We start from the raw sequence: 15881 nt of genomic DNA, 5'->3' as shown, positions 1-15881 counted from the left end.
TGGGAAGGGGAGGAATTGTCACAAAAGGGAGGTGGTTATGAGAAGGAGAGCAATGGTCCAGCTTCTGTCACCTTCTTTGCTTGGTGACAATCTGGTTGATGTTATGGGTAGTTTGTATATATACCCTCAGGTCTTTTAAAGCACCAACTCCAGCACCTAGAGCTGGAAGGGACCTTAAAAATCCTCTAGTTTAGGGGTTCTTAACATTTTTGTGTGTCATGGACCCTTCACACAGTCTGGTGAAGCCTACAGATCCTTTCTCAGAATCATGTTTTTAAATGCATAAATAAAATCCATAAGATTGTGAAAGAAACCAATTAGGTTGAAATAAAGATGCAATTCTTCCCCCACTCAAGGTCACAGACAGGGGTTGAGAACCCCCTCATTTTAAAAATAAACACACTTGTAGAATGAAGTAAAAGCATGCTATAGTGGAGAGAACAAAGGGAACGGAATTTGGAGGGAGGAGAGGCCTGGGTTTGAACCCCCCTCCTACTTCGGCACTGACAAACGGACTCTGGGAAAGTCAGCTCCCTCTTCTGTGAATCGGGCATGTTTCAGCAGGCCTCAGCTACAGTCATCCAAGTGTGTGGTGGCCACGTCAAATAGAAATGGGGGCCACTGAACCACACCCAAAGACCCCCGTGGGTGCATCTTAATCATGTATTAACATTGTTTGTGTCTTAGTGTATTTTTATTTCTTTTGGTAAATATTTTCCCATTAGATGTTAATCTGATTCTGGCCTCATTGAGGAGTGTCATGGGTCAAGTGTCACCTCTGGCCTAAGCCAGGATTCAAATCCAGGGCTCTTTCTAGCATATCAGTTAATTTCTCTCAAGTGTGGCTGTCACCTAACATCAGTGTATGGCCAAGGGCAGTCATTTTCAGTACCCCAAGACTGTGTGCAACCCAGTTTATTTTTAAATACTGTATGAAAGCTTGTTTCTGAAAGAGGAGCGAAGTGGCTGGAGACTTCAGTCCTATACTGCCACCTTCTGGCAGAGTCCACCTGTGCTCAAACCATCTCAGCCTTGTAGGCTCTCAGGTTGGAGGGTTTTCTCTTTGTCTGCAAAACTGGGATTGGCTCGGTTCTGAGATTTGATCTCCTTCTTTGGGAGAGGTTGCTGTCATTGCTAGAGAAAAGCTTTACAATGATTTCTGAAACTACTGTAGGTTAGTTGGATGGGTTCTCTGTATATTCCCTAGGTAGGCAGTGTGACTGTGGACAAATCACTGACTCTAGAGGCAGATGTTTTGTTATTCAGTTGTTTTTCAATCATGGACAACTCTTTGTGATCCCTTCCGGGGTTTTCTTAGTGAAGATACCAGAGTGGTTCGCCATGTCCTTCTCCAGCTCATTTTACAGATGAGGTAACTGAGGCAAACAGGGTTAAGTGACTTGCCCAGGGTCACACAGCTAGTAAGTGTCTGAGTCTGTATTTAAACTCACATCTTTCTGACTCCAGTCCTGGAGCTCTATCCACTGTGTCACCTAGATGCCATCCAGTCAGATGATATGGGTTCAAATCCTGCCTTTGACACAACTTGTGTTAGTCACTTAATCTCCCTGGATTTCAGTTTCTTCATCTATAAAATGAAGAGATTAGATCCTCTGAGCACTAAAGCCTCTTCTAGGTTTGGTTCTATTATCTCCACCTATATATGGATTTCCTTCTCCAGTTCATTTTAAAGATGAGAAAACTGAGGTAAACAGGGTTAAATGACTCGCCCAGGGTCACACAGCTAGTCAGTGTCTGAGTCTGGATTTGAGCTCAGTGAGATGAGTCTTCCTGACTCCAGGCCTGGCATTCTATCCATTGAACCACCTAGCTGCCCCCCCTCCCCGAATGTTGCAGTTATCCCCATTAAATTCCATCTTGTTCTATTTGGTTCATCATTTTACCTTGTTAAGATCTTTTTGGATCTCTTCATCCAGTGTGTTAGCTATACCTCCCAATTTTGTGTCATCTACAAATTTGACAATCATGCCATCTATGTCTTTATCCTTTTTCACTGATCAAATGTTAAATAACATAGGTTTAGGCACAGGTCTGTGGTAGGCTCCCCTGCAGACCTCTGCTTTAACTGGCATAGAACCATTAATGACTCTTTGGGCTTGTCCAAATCCAAGTAACTGTCCCATGCCATGTTCCTCGTGCCCCTATCATTTCTGTAAGAATAGCATAAGAGATTTTTTACAATTCTTTGTTACAATCTAGTTAAACTGTAGTTAAGCTGTAGTTTAGCACTCCTTGGATCTACCAGTCTAGTAACCTTATGCAGAAAGGAATTGAGATTAGTCCAGCTATTCTTGATGAAACCAGACTTGCTCTCTGTGATCACTGGATACTTCCTTTTCTAAATATTCACCATCACACTTTAATAATTTGGCCTTGGTTTTTTCCAGATACCCATCTCTACCCTACTCCAATTCTCTTCCCTCTTTCAATACACGATTTATAACACCTGCCATTTTCCACAATCTTTCAAGTAGTGCTGTCTCGGTAGTCCTACCCGTCAGTTCTTTAAGGACCCAAAGATGTAGCTCAGTCCTGGGGATCTGAACTTGTCCAGTATAGCCTGGTACTCTCTTACAATCTCCTCATTTATCTTATAAATATCAGCTTCCTCTTGCTTTTTTGTTCTTTCCAGCCCAAAGATAATTTTCTTTGGCCTAGACTATAGAAACAAACAAGCTGTGCAGCTCGACCTTCTCTCTGTGGTCCATGTAAGAGACCTCTCCATTCTTTTATTTTCATCTCCCCCTTCACAACATGGCTTTTAAAAATGCATCTTTTGTTGTTGTTCTCACCTTTCTATGCCAATCTCAGCTCATTCTGAGCTTCAATGCTCCTAATGCTACTCTTAAACGACTATCACGCCAATCATTTGTGTTCATTTTCTATTACCTGTCCTTGGTCGGTTAGCTCTTTGTGCATCCAAATTGGTCTCTAAACAATTACCTCTTTCTTCCTCATCAGAATGGCTTCTATTTCTGCCTTCAGAATGTCATTTCTGAGAAGTTCGCATCCTTCCTGGACTGATTTCCTCTAGAGAATTTGAGTCTGTGGGACTCTACCTGTCCTTTCTCTGTAACCTTTGAAATCTGCTCTCCCAAAGTCTATGTCAGACTATGGTTGACTGCCCTTTTCTTAGCTATCATAAATCTGAAGATGGAGTCATTGTTTTTACTCTAACAATTAGATCTGCTTTCTTGGTCTAGGGAGAATTTGATGCTTGTCAAAATGTCTCTGATAGACATGTATGATAAAGGCAGAAACATAAAGCAAAGCCAGAGACCAATAGTCCTGTTAGCTTCACCTAGCCCAAGAGAATCACATTCACAATAGACATTCACTTCATTGGTTCCTCTAACTTTTAAAGATGAAATTATAATTAATAAGTCAGGGAATTATTAGCTGTTCTGCACTGGTCAGATAAAGGGCTCCAGCAAATGTTGAGGTAATTGAAGTCCTCTATCATCAATACAAGAGGCAGTGTGATGTAGAGGACAGAGGCCAATCTTGGAGCCTGGATTCAAATCTCACCTCTGATAGGCTGAGAGACATACTGTCTGTGTTACTCTGAGTGAATCATTTAATTTATCAGTACTCTAGGCAACTAAGTTGCAGAGAAGGTACTGACCTGCATTGGCAGAGTGCCTTTCGCCAATGAAATCCCAGGTCTAGCTTCTCTCCCTACCCTCATTATAGCAGGCCAGAATTTTGATCTGTTACCCAAACTCTTCATCTCTTTCTCCTTCTGTGCCGGCACACTCTGATAACATTATTTTTTCTTTCTGCTTCTGTTCATCTTTGCCCCAGTGTTCTTTCCCATGCTTCCCCTTCTGGTTCCTGGATTTCCTCATGTGAGTATTTTCCTAATCTACAATGCCATCCACTCCCTCTCATTCCCCTTAAATATCCAATGCCCTTTTAATAAGTTATGCTTTTCCACAGACATAGTCCAACCATCAAGTCTAAGGAATAGTTGCAAGATTTCTTTGTGTTATGATCTACAAGTCTGCTAACCCACCTGTCTCCCTAACTTCTCTTGGTCAAGTTTGCAATATTAGAGTCATCCTCCATTCTTCACTCTCCTTTACTTCCTCCAGATCCAATCCTTTGCCAAGTCTTGGGTATCCAATTGCCACCATGTCTCTCATAGCACTCTCCTCTTAACTCTTGCCATAATCGTTCCTTCACACTTTATGAAGGGATAAGTAGAGGTATTTTAATTTTAATGCACTAATATTTTGTTGTCTCTGTTACCTTCTCCTTCTGTGAGGTCATCAACTGGACTCTTTGTATCCTGATTGAATTGACTCCTTTTGTGCAAAAATCTTTTGATTTTAGGGCATCACAGCAATTCAGGATTACCTTTATGCCTTGTTTGAGAAATCTCCCCTTAGTCATAATTATGGAAGAGTCTTTCTTCCATTCCCCTTTAATTGTTTTTGTGACGTGTTCTCTTATATTTAAGTTGTATAATCCCTTATTAAGCTGCATCCATTTAGAGGTTCCTGTAATACATACATGGTGTAAGTAAGATGCTGATCTCTTAAACTTAATTCTACCAGACTGGTTTCCAAGTATCCCTACTGGTTCTTGTTGAATAGGGAGTCGTTGACCTGGTAGGTTGTGTTCGTGGCCTTATCAAATACTAGACTATTGTGTTTGATGGTAGGGATGTCCTGACTAGTTCCTCATGCTGCCCCTGTCCCACTATGTGTATTTCTAAACATTTGTGAATATCCTGCATTCTCTTCCTTCCTTTAATAGAATGTATGCTAAAAATAAGTATAAGTATGCTAAAAATTTTCTTGATATGTAATTGTGGGGAAAATAAAATACTATTTAAAGCAAAAACAAACAAAAAAATTGGCAATAAGTGCCTGTAGGGCAGGGACTACCTCTCTGGTAGCTCTTTATCTCCAGTGCCTAGCACAGTGACTGATGCATAGGAGAGATGTTTAATAAAAGCTTGTTGGTTGATTAATTTATAAAATTAATGCCATATCAATCAAGCTGTCATGTAATTACTTGGTAGAACTAGAAAAAGTAATAAACTTCATTGGGAGGAAAAGAAAGATCAAGATTCTCAATGGATATAAAAATATTAGAAATAAAGGGAGCCCTTTATTACTATATCTTAAATTACAGCATGAGGCAGTAATCATCAAAACCATTTGCTACTGCTCAAAAAATAGAAATGTTGATCAGTGGAGCAGACTAGGAAAGCAAAATTCACAAGCAATCAAACATAATAGTCTACTCTTTGATAAGCCCAAGAACACAAACTACCAAGACAAGAATTTTTTCTATTCAACAGAAATACTGGGAAAAAATAAACTGGAAATACAATAATCTACAATACTGCAATAATCTCTAAATGGATATGCAATTTAAATATAAAAGGACATGTCATCAAAACAATATAAAGAAGAATGAAAGATATACCTTTCATAAATATGTCTAAGGTAAGAACTCTCAAACAAGTCAGAGAGGTGATCGTAAAAGATAAAATTGAGTATTTTTATTACATAAAATTAAAAGACTTTCTTTTTGGAGGGAGGAAGGCAGGGCGATTGTGGTTAAATGACTTGCCCAAGGTCACACAGCTAGTAAGTGTGTCAAGTATCTGAGGTCAGATTTGAACTCAGATCCTCCTGACTCCAGGGCTGGTGCTCTATTCATTGCACCACCTAGATGCCCCCAAATTAAAAGACTTTTGTACAAAATCAGCGTAGCTAGAATACAAAGAGAAGCTTTTGACTGAGAAGGAAAAGTCTTCATGACAAAAATCTGTGACAAAAGTCTGCTATCTGAAGTACAAATATAAGAGAACAAGAGACAGTCCTCCACAGATAATAGGTAGCTTCTTAAAGAAGAAATGTAAGCTATCAATGATTCTATAAAAATTGCTCCAAATCACTAACAATAAGAGATGCAATTTAAAGCAACTGAGACTTTACCTCACACCCATCAGGTGAACAAAACCAACCAAACAAACAAACAAACAAAAACCCAGCTGTTGAAGGGGCTGTAGAAGGGGAATATACTAATACATTATTAGTGGAACTACAATTTGGTACAACCATTCTGGAATATAATTTGGAATTATATTAGAAAAGCACTAATGGTTCATACTTTTTGACATGATATCACCATAGGGCACATATTTCTCTGGGAGGTCAAGAACAGAGGGAAAACTAACATAAATACAAAAATATTTGTAGCTATCATTGACAAGGTTGGTACCCAATGCTTAGAGACTCATTGAACAAGCTATGTTACTTGTAATTAATATTATATATAATATAATTCTATATATTATATAGAATTATGTATAATTCTGTTAATATATATTACATTCGAATTATGTAATGTATTCTATATGTAATATAGAATACATATACACTGCAATATTCTATTATGCTATTGTTACATATATTCTATATATAATATAGAAATCTATATGTAGAATATAATTATGGATAATATAGAATTATATATTATAGAGATAATCTTATTATAATATAGAATATTATGTTAAATCACATTATTTTATATCATATCGTATGATACGATATGATATGATATACTGGGGGAATAAGCATTCATTAAGTTCCTACTGCATACCAAGCACTGAACCAAGCACTTTATAAATATAATATCATCTGATCCTCACAACTTTGCAAGCTGTCAGTACTATTATTACCCCCAATTATTATTATACAAATATTATTATATTATTGTATAAAACATTGTGCAATAAGAAATATGAATAAGAAGACTTCATAGAAAGATGGGAAGATCTATATAAATTGATGTAGAATGAAGTGGGACCAGGTAAACAAATAGACAATAATGTAAATGAAAGAACAGTAATAAGAAAGCAAATTTTGAGTGGTTCTTAGGACTAATCCTGATCCTGGAGAACAGATAATTAAATGTATGGCCTTGTTCCCAAAAGGAAGGTGGGGGACTGAAGGGATAGAGTAGTATATACATTGCCAGAGTTACTGTATCTGTTGTTTTTTGTTGTTTTTTGCTTAACTGTTCATTCTTTGTTATAAAGCTTGGAGGTTCAATACGGTGTGTGTGTGTGTGTGTGTGTGTGTGTGTGTTGTGTGATAATCTGGAAATGGCTATGATATAAAACCAGTCCCCACTCTTAAGAGACTTAAGAATGAGGAAAACAACATGCAAACGGTTATGTACAAACAAGAAGCCAAAGCTATCAATTAAACTAATTTTTAAGGAAGCTCAAATCATGGACATAGGCAGTGAACACCAGTGTGCAGACAATAGACATAACTTTCTTCCTCCTTGCTCAGCAGGTTAACCCCTTCAGAGACAGAATCTGCAGAGTCTTCTCCCATGATGATGTCTTCTCATTTGAAGATGTTTTGGGAATGGCTTCTGTATTTAGTGCCCAGGCCTGCCCCAGCCTGAAGATTGAATATGCCTTCCGCATCTATGGTAAGATACACTGAGGGTTGTAGTACTCAGGGAATAAAAATAAGTCAGACTTTGAGGGCTGGAGGGGTGATCCCATGCTTCTCTCTTTTTGTTTCTCCATGTTTCCTCCCCTGACAGTTCCACCCCCACAGTTTCAGCTAGGAATATGCTAGTGTTAGCTTGAACTGGCTCCTTCATAAAGGTGATTGCCAAATTTTCATGAACACTTATGCCTTGGAAATTGGCAAATGCTACCTGTCACAGCTTGATTTGTTTTGTTGATTGTTTAGACTTAAGAAAGTGATGGAGAAAATGATCATAATGCATATTAAACTTAAAGGTGTATGATGTATGCATTTTTTTGATATTCAGGTGTAAAATATTTATTAGTATATCCTAGCCATAGGGGAATAGGTAGAAACATACTATCCAGAAAAAAAAAAAAAGGGCAAAATTGATTTGATCAAAGTTCATGGTTCCAAAACCGGACAAAGGGTGGTGATGAATAAAGGTCATGTGATCTCAATTGAGGGTGGCCAGTTATTCATGGAGAAGGTGGCTGAAGGCAGGAAAGAAACAGGGTGCCTCAAAGTTTCCTTAATAGATGCTGAAAAGGAAACCCAAATTGGTACTTGTTGGGAAAAGGTCAAGTCAGAAAGGAAAAGCTCACCAAGGAAGGGTGTGGGGGCAACCTGGTAGGGGAAATGGGGTCTGGAACTCACTGTCTGAATCCAAGAAAGGGGGAAGTTGACTGAGGTTTGTTTATTTCCCCCCACAAAATAAGGCAAGAAACACCCAACAAATTCTAAGAGGAAATATATTTCCTAGGAGGTAATTTTTTCTTTCAACCATAATTTCTTATGCTTACCTTAGCATCATGACATCACATGAAATTTACTCCTTGCAAATAAAAAGAAAAATGGCTACTTTTAGGATTAGGAAACTTTCACCTTATGATTTCACGGGGAGGGGGAGAAGGGTTTGGACCTGTGATTTCATGATGTTTGGTAATATCACAGATGCAGATCTGTGCCTTTTTTCTCAATTATATGCATCTAAGAGAGCAAGCAGCCTGGGGCAGTCAGTCAACAAGTATTTATTAAGCACCTACTATTTTCCAGGCCTTGTGCTAAGTGATGGGGACACAAAGAAAGGCAAAAAATAGTCCCTGCACTCAAGGAACTCGGTCAAACGGGCAAGACAACATGCAAACAACTATACATAAACGAGATAAATTGTTAACAGTCTCTTGAAGAAGGTAGGATTTTAGCTGAGATCTGAAGGAAGCCAAGAGATGAAGATGAGGAGGGAGGGAATTTCAGGCATGGGATATGGCCAGTGAAAATACTTAAAATTGGGAGATGAACTATCTTATACAAGGAACAGCAAGGAGGAAGAGATTAAGTGACTTGCTCAGAGTCACTTAATCAGTCTGAGGGAGAACAAGGTCTTGCTGATTTTGAGACCAGCTTCCCTGGTAGGTGTAGATAAGGGAAAAAAAAAAAACCTTCCTAACAGGGGTGGTTGGATGTTCTAGGGCATTCCATTCCAGGATGAGAGAGCATAGTTTGGAAGTCTGGGAGTGAGGAACAGGGCTGGAAGGTGAGGGGAGAATTATTGCTGGCAGGAGGAGATACTGCCAGGTCATTCTGGTTACTATAGCTGGGGAAGGCTAGACCTAGGGCTGGTCCCTACCACTCTGTGTGTGGCAGATTGCTGAGGATCCTTTAGGGAGAGATCAAGAAACAAACTGTACCCTTTTGTAGACCCTGGATTAAGTCAGTCCAAGTTCCATATTTCAGAACCCATTGAGGAGAACATGTGCTTCTCCTGGAATTCCTTTCTTAGTCCTGGATTGCCCCTGAATCTCAGTCTCCCAAAAAATTGCTACTTTTCTTCTGTTTTTCTTCATAGTCTGGTCTCAATAGAAATAGAAAACATGTGGTTGGTGTCCATCATACAAATGAAGCCCTCATGAATTTTTTCTTTTTTTTTCTTTTCTTTCTTTTCCCTTCTTCTTTAGCATAGTATAGTAGAAAAACCACTGGGAACCTGGGTTCAAATCCAAGACCTGATACTTATTAGCCATGCGACCCTGAGTATATCACTTCATTTGGCTGGGCCACCCTTTATTTCCTCATCTCTAAAATGGGGATAAATAATGCTTGTATTATCTACAAGAGAGGCAGCTTAGTGTCATGGGTAAAGAACTAACCTGGGAATCAGGAAGTGGGGATGGTGGGGGAGTGGTGTGAGGTGGGATTCAAGTGCCACATTTTATACCTACTGGCAGTGTACACCTGGGCAGGTAACTTAGCTTCTCAGTATTCCTGCCCACTCTCTAAGACTCCATGGTGCAGAGTATGCCTTGATCTGCGTTGATAAATTTCTTTATCTGGGTATTCCATATAACAATGAAATCAAAGCTCCAAACTATATCGTCTTATCTATCTCACAGGGTTGTGGATAAGTTACTATCAGTGCCAAGACCATCCATTCGATAGAGAATTGGCTTCTTTCTAAGTCAGTTTTGGTTTTCCTCATATCTCTTCCTTACTCAGGAAACTCCAGTGGTATCCTATTATCTCTAGAATAATATGAACTCCTCTGTTTAAGCCCTCCGCAGCCTGGCTCCAGTCTATCTTTAAAAGTCCATCCAAGGCGTATTATCCTCTTTATACATTGGAGGTGCCAGGCAGACTGACCAATTTACTTTTCCCTGCACATGACATTCTGTCTCCCATCCTGGTGTCTTTGTGAGGCCGCAGGCCTCGAATGGCTTTTTCTCCTCACCTTTACTTCTTGAAATCCTCAACTCCCTTGAAGACTCGGTTCAGGTGCCCCGTCCTAGCCTGCTAGCTGTTAGTATCCTCCCCGCTAATTTTAGTTATCTTGCTGGTGTTGTTCAGTCGTTTTTGAGTCATGTCCAACTTTTCATGACTCCATTTGGGGTTTTCTGGACAAAGACACTGGACTGGTTTGCCATTTCTTTCTCCAGCTCATTTTACAGATGAGGAAACTAAAGCAAACAGGGTTAAGTGATTTGCCAAGGGTCACACAGTTAGTAAGTGTCTGAGGCCAAATTTGAACTCAGGGAGATGAGTCTTTCTGGCTCCAAGCCTGGAATGCTAAGCACTGCATCACCTAGCTACCTAAGCTGGTGTAATTGACTTTTAATGGTATGAGGTAAAGAGGAAGATCTGCCCCTACCCATCCCTCTCAACTTCTTCATTATGTTCAAGAATCTCCTCTTCTCAGCAGATATTAATGAGAATGGCTTCATTGATGAGGAGGACCTCCAATGCATCATCCAGCGATTGCTAAACACTAACAATGTGGGTGACAACTTGCTACAGAATCTGACTACACATGTATGTACCTGATGGGAGGGGGTCAAGGGAGGAGGGGTGAAAACTGACCTTCCCTTCACCACTGGTGGGGCCCATAGGCATGGGAGAGGCATCTCAAGTGTAGCCTTCACTAATCTGGTCCCTCAAATAACTAACTAGGAAGGCAGTAGAGAGATATTGATCTGCACCATCCAAACTCTCTCTCATGACAGCCAAATGCATGCATTTGCAAAAGGAGGACTTTACATAGGGATCAAACATGCAACCTTGGTCTAAGTAATTGGGTACCATAGCTAAGTAAGCTACATTCACTAGGGCAATGTTCTTGTTCTCACTCAGTGCCCTGCCCCTTTTTGGGGGGGGAGGGTTTAGGGGGGAAGTTCTCTGAAGGGTCATGGTAAATGTTCCAAGTTTTAACTCAAGGCCACAGTGTGAGTCTTTGCTATCTGTAGTTTTAGGGTTCTCAATTGGGCTATGCTGAGGAATGGCCAAGAGAAATCATAGGATCATAGGTCTAGAGATAGAAGAGATTTCATAGGCCATCTAGTCCAAGCCCCTCATTGTACAGATGAGGAAACTGAGGCCCAGGGAAGTTAAGCGACTTGTCCAAGGTCACACAAGTTGTGTGTGGGATTTGAACCTGGGGCTTCTGACTCCAGAACCTGTGCTTTTTCTACTGTACTTTAGGGCTAGCTCATCTTGCCTTTAGAGTATTTCAGGGTCTTGAGCAAAGACTTGGCCTAGCCTTTGGCACATAAATGGTTGCCCAGCATTTAATGATAACAATCTCACTGCTGGTTTCAGGGGCATTTCTCCCTTTCCTAAGAGGTAGAAGATCCCATTTGTGCTGGACTTGAGTGTTCTGTGACTCCGTTTCTCTTGTGCTCTAGTCTACTGTCTTCCCCATCCATTTTATTCATAAAATAAAACAAAAAAGAGATCAAAACTGTAGCTAGGGTAGGGTGGCTAAGACTTTTCCCAAGGTATTGAAATGTAGAGTATGCTGGCAGCATTTACATTCCTTCAGCAATAATACTTTTTTTTTTTTAAATACGAAGCTTCCAGTCAGTCAAGTAGCATTGATTAAGTACTTACAACCAGGTGGAGTGGAGTGCACTTCTTCCTCCCCTTCTTCTTCCCTATTTGTTTACTTCCTCCTTGGAAAGAGTTTGGGGTTTCTGCTGCTGCTCCCCTTTCCCCTGTCCCACTCCCTGGAATTAAAGTTGCCTTCGTGTTTATTGTCCCATGTGTAGATATTGCTGGTTACAACTTTGTAGATGTTAAATCCTTTCTCCCCCCCCCCCCCCTGCCACGAATGGCAAAATTTGCTTCCGTGGCAGGGACTGCGTGCCTCTGTGTATGGGGGGCATGAAAGAGAGTTAATGCAAGGAGACATACATGGAGAAAGGGTGCAGGTATGCCCTAGCCCTGAGTCTTCTCCATGAGGTTATCTGGGAGTCCTACCAGCCAAAGAAGGAGGGCATAGCTGGCAAAACCAGACAATACCAAATCCTTGGAGGGTATAGGAATAGAGAGATCACTACTTTGTAGAATTGCTTACTTAAAAAAATCCAATCCAATCCACTTTTCCCACTTCCAAATGGCATTGCACCTTCTAGGGACAAGGTTCCCTGGGGCCTCCAGCCCATCTTGGCTGTTGTAAATAGCATGGGATTGCCAGAGCTCACACCCAAGGTGAGCAGGAAAGGGCCAGTGTTGCCCAACAGTTGTTTCCTCTTAAACAAGGCCAACTTGATGACCCTGTGGAATTTCTGATCAAAGGGCCCAAGCCAGGGAACACCTCAATGCCTTTTTCCCTATCCCCTTTCTACCTTATTATTTGTTCTATCTATCTCTGTTCTATCTCCTCATTTCTTCTTTCTCTATTGCAGATATTGGGAGAATCAGACCTGGACAATGACCACATGCTGTCTTTCTCAGAATTTGAACATGCCATGTCCAAGTCCCCAGATTTCATGAAGTAAGGAACTTTTCCCAGCAGCAATTATAAAAGGGGGCAAGGGAAAGGGAAAGGAGAGGGGAAGAGAAGAGGGGAGGTTACAAAGCAGAAAGTCGGGCACCTCTAGTCTCTCTTTGGCCAGGAGAAAGAGCTACCTAAGTCTTAGTCTTTACATTGTTGAGAAGATTCTTTCAGCATCACAAAGACTGGTCCTTGGAATTTAAAAAAATTTATTAAATTAGGCATCTTATAAAAGTACAGAAGGGGAAGACAAGGAAATAGCAAGTCCCTGACTGGAGAATGGAAACTGGATCCCTCAAGATGAACTCTACTTTGTTCCACCAATGCAGCACACATAGTTCAAGCAGAGATCACGGAACATGATTAATGCATCTGTCCAGTTTCTCATATGGTCCTTGTCCCACTAGGCCTTTCTCCTTCACTGTTATGCCTTACCACCATCCCATGAGATCAGCTTATCCACCTTCATCCAAAAGGAAAGGAACCTGAGGTGCAGAGAAAGTCTATCAATAAGCACTCACTATTTGCTGGCACCTGTGTTAGGGGATACAAAGGAAGGTCATTGCACACTCTCTGCCCTCAAGGAGCTCACATTGCAATGGAAGAAACAATATGCAAAAATTTGTCCACATAAGAAACATGGTATAAATGGAAGGCAATCTCTAAGAGAAGGCACCAGCAGTAGGAGGAAGTAGGTGGAATTTGAATTGAGTCTTGTAGGAAGCCTGGGAAGGTAGGAGTTGGTGGTAAGAAGCTGACAACATCCCAAGCAAAGGATCAGAGAAAGGCCCAGAGTCAGAACAGGAAATATTACATTCTAGTAACAGCAAGAAACTCAATGTGGCTGCATCATGGAGTATGTAGAGGCAGGTAACATGTAAGATAACTGGAAGGGTAGGAAGGAAGCTGGTTTTGAAGGGCTTTAAAAAGCCAAACAGGATTTTCCAATTGATCCTGCAGGTACTAGGGAGCCCATGGAGTTTATTGACTGGGGGGAGTGGTGACAGTCAGCCCTAAGCTTTAGGAAAAACACTTTGGTGGCTGATTAGAGAATGGACTGGAACAAGGTGAGACTTGGGGCAGGGAGACCAATTAGAAGGCTATGGCAATAGAAAGGCATGAGGTGAGGAGGGCCTGTGCCAGGGTATAGTGGAGATATCCAGGCCTCACATGAGATTATAGAGACAGAAGTTATAATATAGAGACAGGGGAGGAATTAGAACTCATAGGGTCTTAGATTTAGAGATCTCTAGTTCAATCCCCTTTCCAGAGGGGCAAATTGAGGCCCTGATTGCTTAAATGACTTGTCCAGGGTTTACACAGGTAAATAAGTGGAAGAGTCATGATTTGGCCCCGGGTCTTCTGATTCCACATCCAGCTTGCTTTCCATTATACCATGTTGACTCCTGAGTTTTTAGGTCCCAACTGAGCCTGAAAAGACAGAAAAAACAATGAGGGAAACAGTCTAGCTTTCTAGCTGTGTGACCCTGAGCAAATCACATAACTTCTCTGGGTTTTGCTTTCCTAATCTGTAAAATGGGAAAGGTTGGAATTTATTTGAGAAGTCCTTCTCTGTCCAAACTTCCTGGGATCCAGGTGCATATTTATCCTACTGGCAGCCTGGCATAGTGGAAAGAGCCCTAGATGTAGAGGCTGAAGACCTGAGTTTGAATCCTCATCCTGCCATTAACTAGTCTACTCTCCACAGCAATTGTTCCAAACCTTCTTGTCTTTCCTTAAGCCTCCAACAGCATTTGCTTTCCCTACCCTCTTAAGTGAGGATTTTGATGCTTCATAGAAAAACAAAACAAAACTGGGGCCATTTGTTGAACGTTCTCTCTTCTTCCCTCTACCTCATCTCACATTGCTCAGACATCTTTGCCCACTTTCTATTCCTTCACTCTTGTCTTGGATGAAGAAGTGGTCTTTCTCCTTGACAGGAGCACCCGTCTCCCGACATGCACCCTTGATACCATCACACCATCTCCTCCAGCAGCTTGCTCCCACTATCATAACCACTATATCTCCTATCTTCAATATCTCCCTGTCTACTGACTCCTTTCTTGCTACCTATAAACACTCTAGTGTCTCCCCCATTCTTTAAAAAATAATCCTCATTTGATCCTACTATCCCTGGTAGCTCCTGCTCATTCTTCTCCCCTTGTCAGCTAAACTCCTTGAGGAAGCCATACACACAGCGCCTCCATTTCCTATCCTCTTACTTTATTCTAAACTCTTTACAATGTGACTTCTGATCTCATTCAATTGAAAATGTCCTTCCCAGAGTGACCAGTGATCCTTTGCCAAATCTAATGGCCTTTTCTCAGTTTTTATCCTTTTTGGTTTGTCCCTCTGTAGAATTCAACATTGTCCATGGTCTCCCCTTAGATTCTCTCTCCTCTCTTAAGTTCTTATGGTTTCCTTCTATCCTTTTAAATGCTTCTTTTCAATATCTTTGATGATTCTCCATCCACGTCACACCCACTAACTGGGAGTGTCCCCCAAGACTCTATCCTAGGTTATATTTTTTCCTCTATACTTTCTCATTTAGTGATCTCCCTGGTGCTTAGCAAAAAGCCTGGCACATAGTAAGTGCTTAATAAATGTTTGTTGAATAACTGACTGATTGACTGCTAAATAGCTTGGACTTTGAGCAAATCATTTCATCTTTCTGGGCCTCAGTTTCCTCATCAGTAAAATGAGGGGGAGTGTTATCTATATCAGTGATGACTATAATCTTTTGAAAAGAGTTGGGACTTCGAGAGGGATATAATATGATCAGAGAGAATTAGAAGCCATAAAGACTCTATCAGACCAGGGGTGGCCAGGTGGCTCAGCGAGTAAGAGCACCGGCTCCAGTGTCGGGATGACCTGGATCAAATCCGGGCTCAGATACTCAGCACCACAACCAGAAATAACTGGCCGTGTAACCTTGAGCAAGTTACTTAACCCCAATTGCTTTAAAAAAAAAAGACTCTATCAGACCAATCCCATTAAAACAAGCAGAAATTCCTGTAGCATCCAGCACCCCCTGAATATTCTGTTATTCTCTTAGCTCCTTTCGGATTCATTCCTGGGAACTCTGA

The 15881-nt window shown here is 40.9% G+C and overlaps 1 protein-coding gene across 1 annotated transcript in view; it reads left to right on the top strand.

The window, feature by feature from the left end:
- The window catches only part of CIB4 (calcium and integrin binding family member 4), an 87105-nt gene extending 71224 nt beyond the window's left edge, over positions 1 to 15881 (top strand). The window contains exons 4-7 of the mRNA XM_069072286.1: positions 7344 to 7485; positions 10723 to 10835; positions 12707 to 12795; positions 15851 to 15881. Coding sequence (XP_068928387.1) covers positions 7344 to 7485; positions 10723 to 10835; positions 12707 to 12795; positions 15851 to 15881 — 375 coding nt within the window. The remainder of the gene's footprint in view (positions 1 to 7343; positions 7486 to 10722; positions 10836 to 12706; positions 12796 to 15850) is intronic.

Source organism: Petaurus breviceps, unplaced genomic scaffold (assembly GCF_028583685.1).
Source record: "Petaurus breviceps papuanus isolate PSGF00001 unplaced genomic scaffold, PetGlider_PUasm1.0 90845, whole genome shotgun sequence".
NCBI classification, from domain to species: Eukaryota; Metazoa; Chordata; class Mammalia; order Diprotodontia; family Petauridae; genus Petaurus; species Petaurus breviceps.
This window is presented reverse-complemented; position numbering and strand designations above follow the sequence as displayed.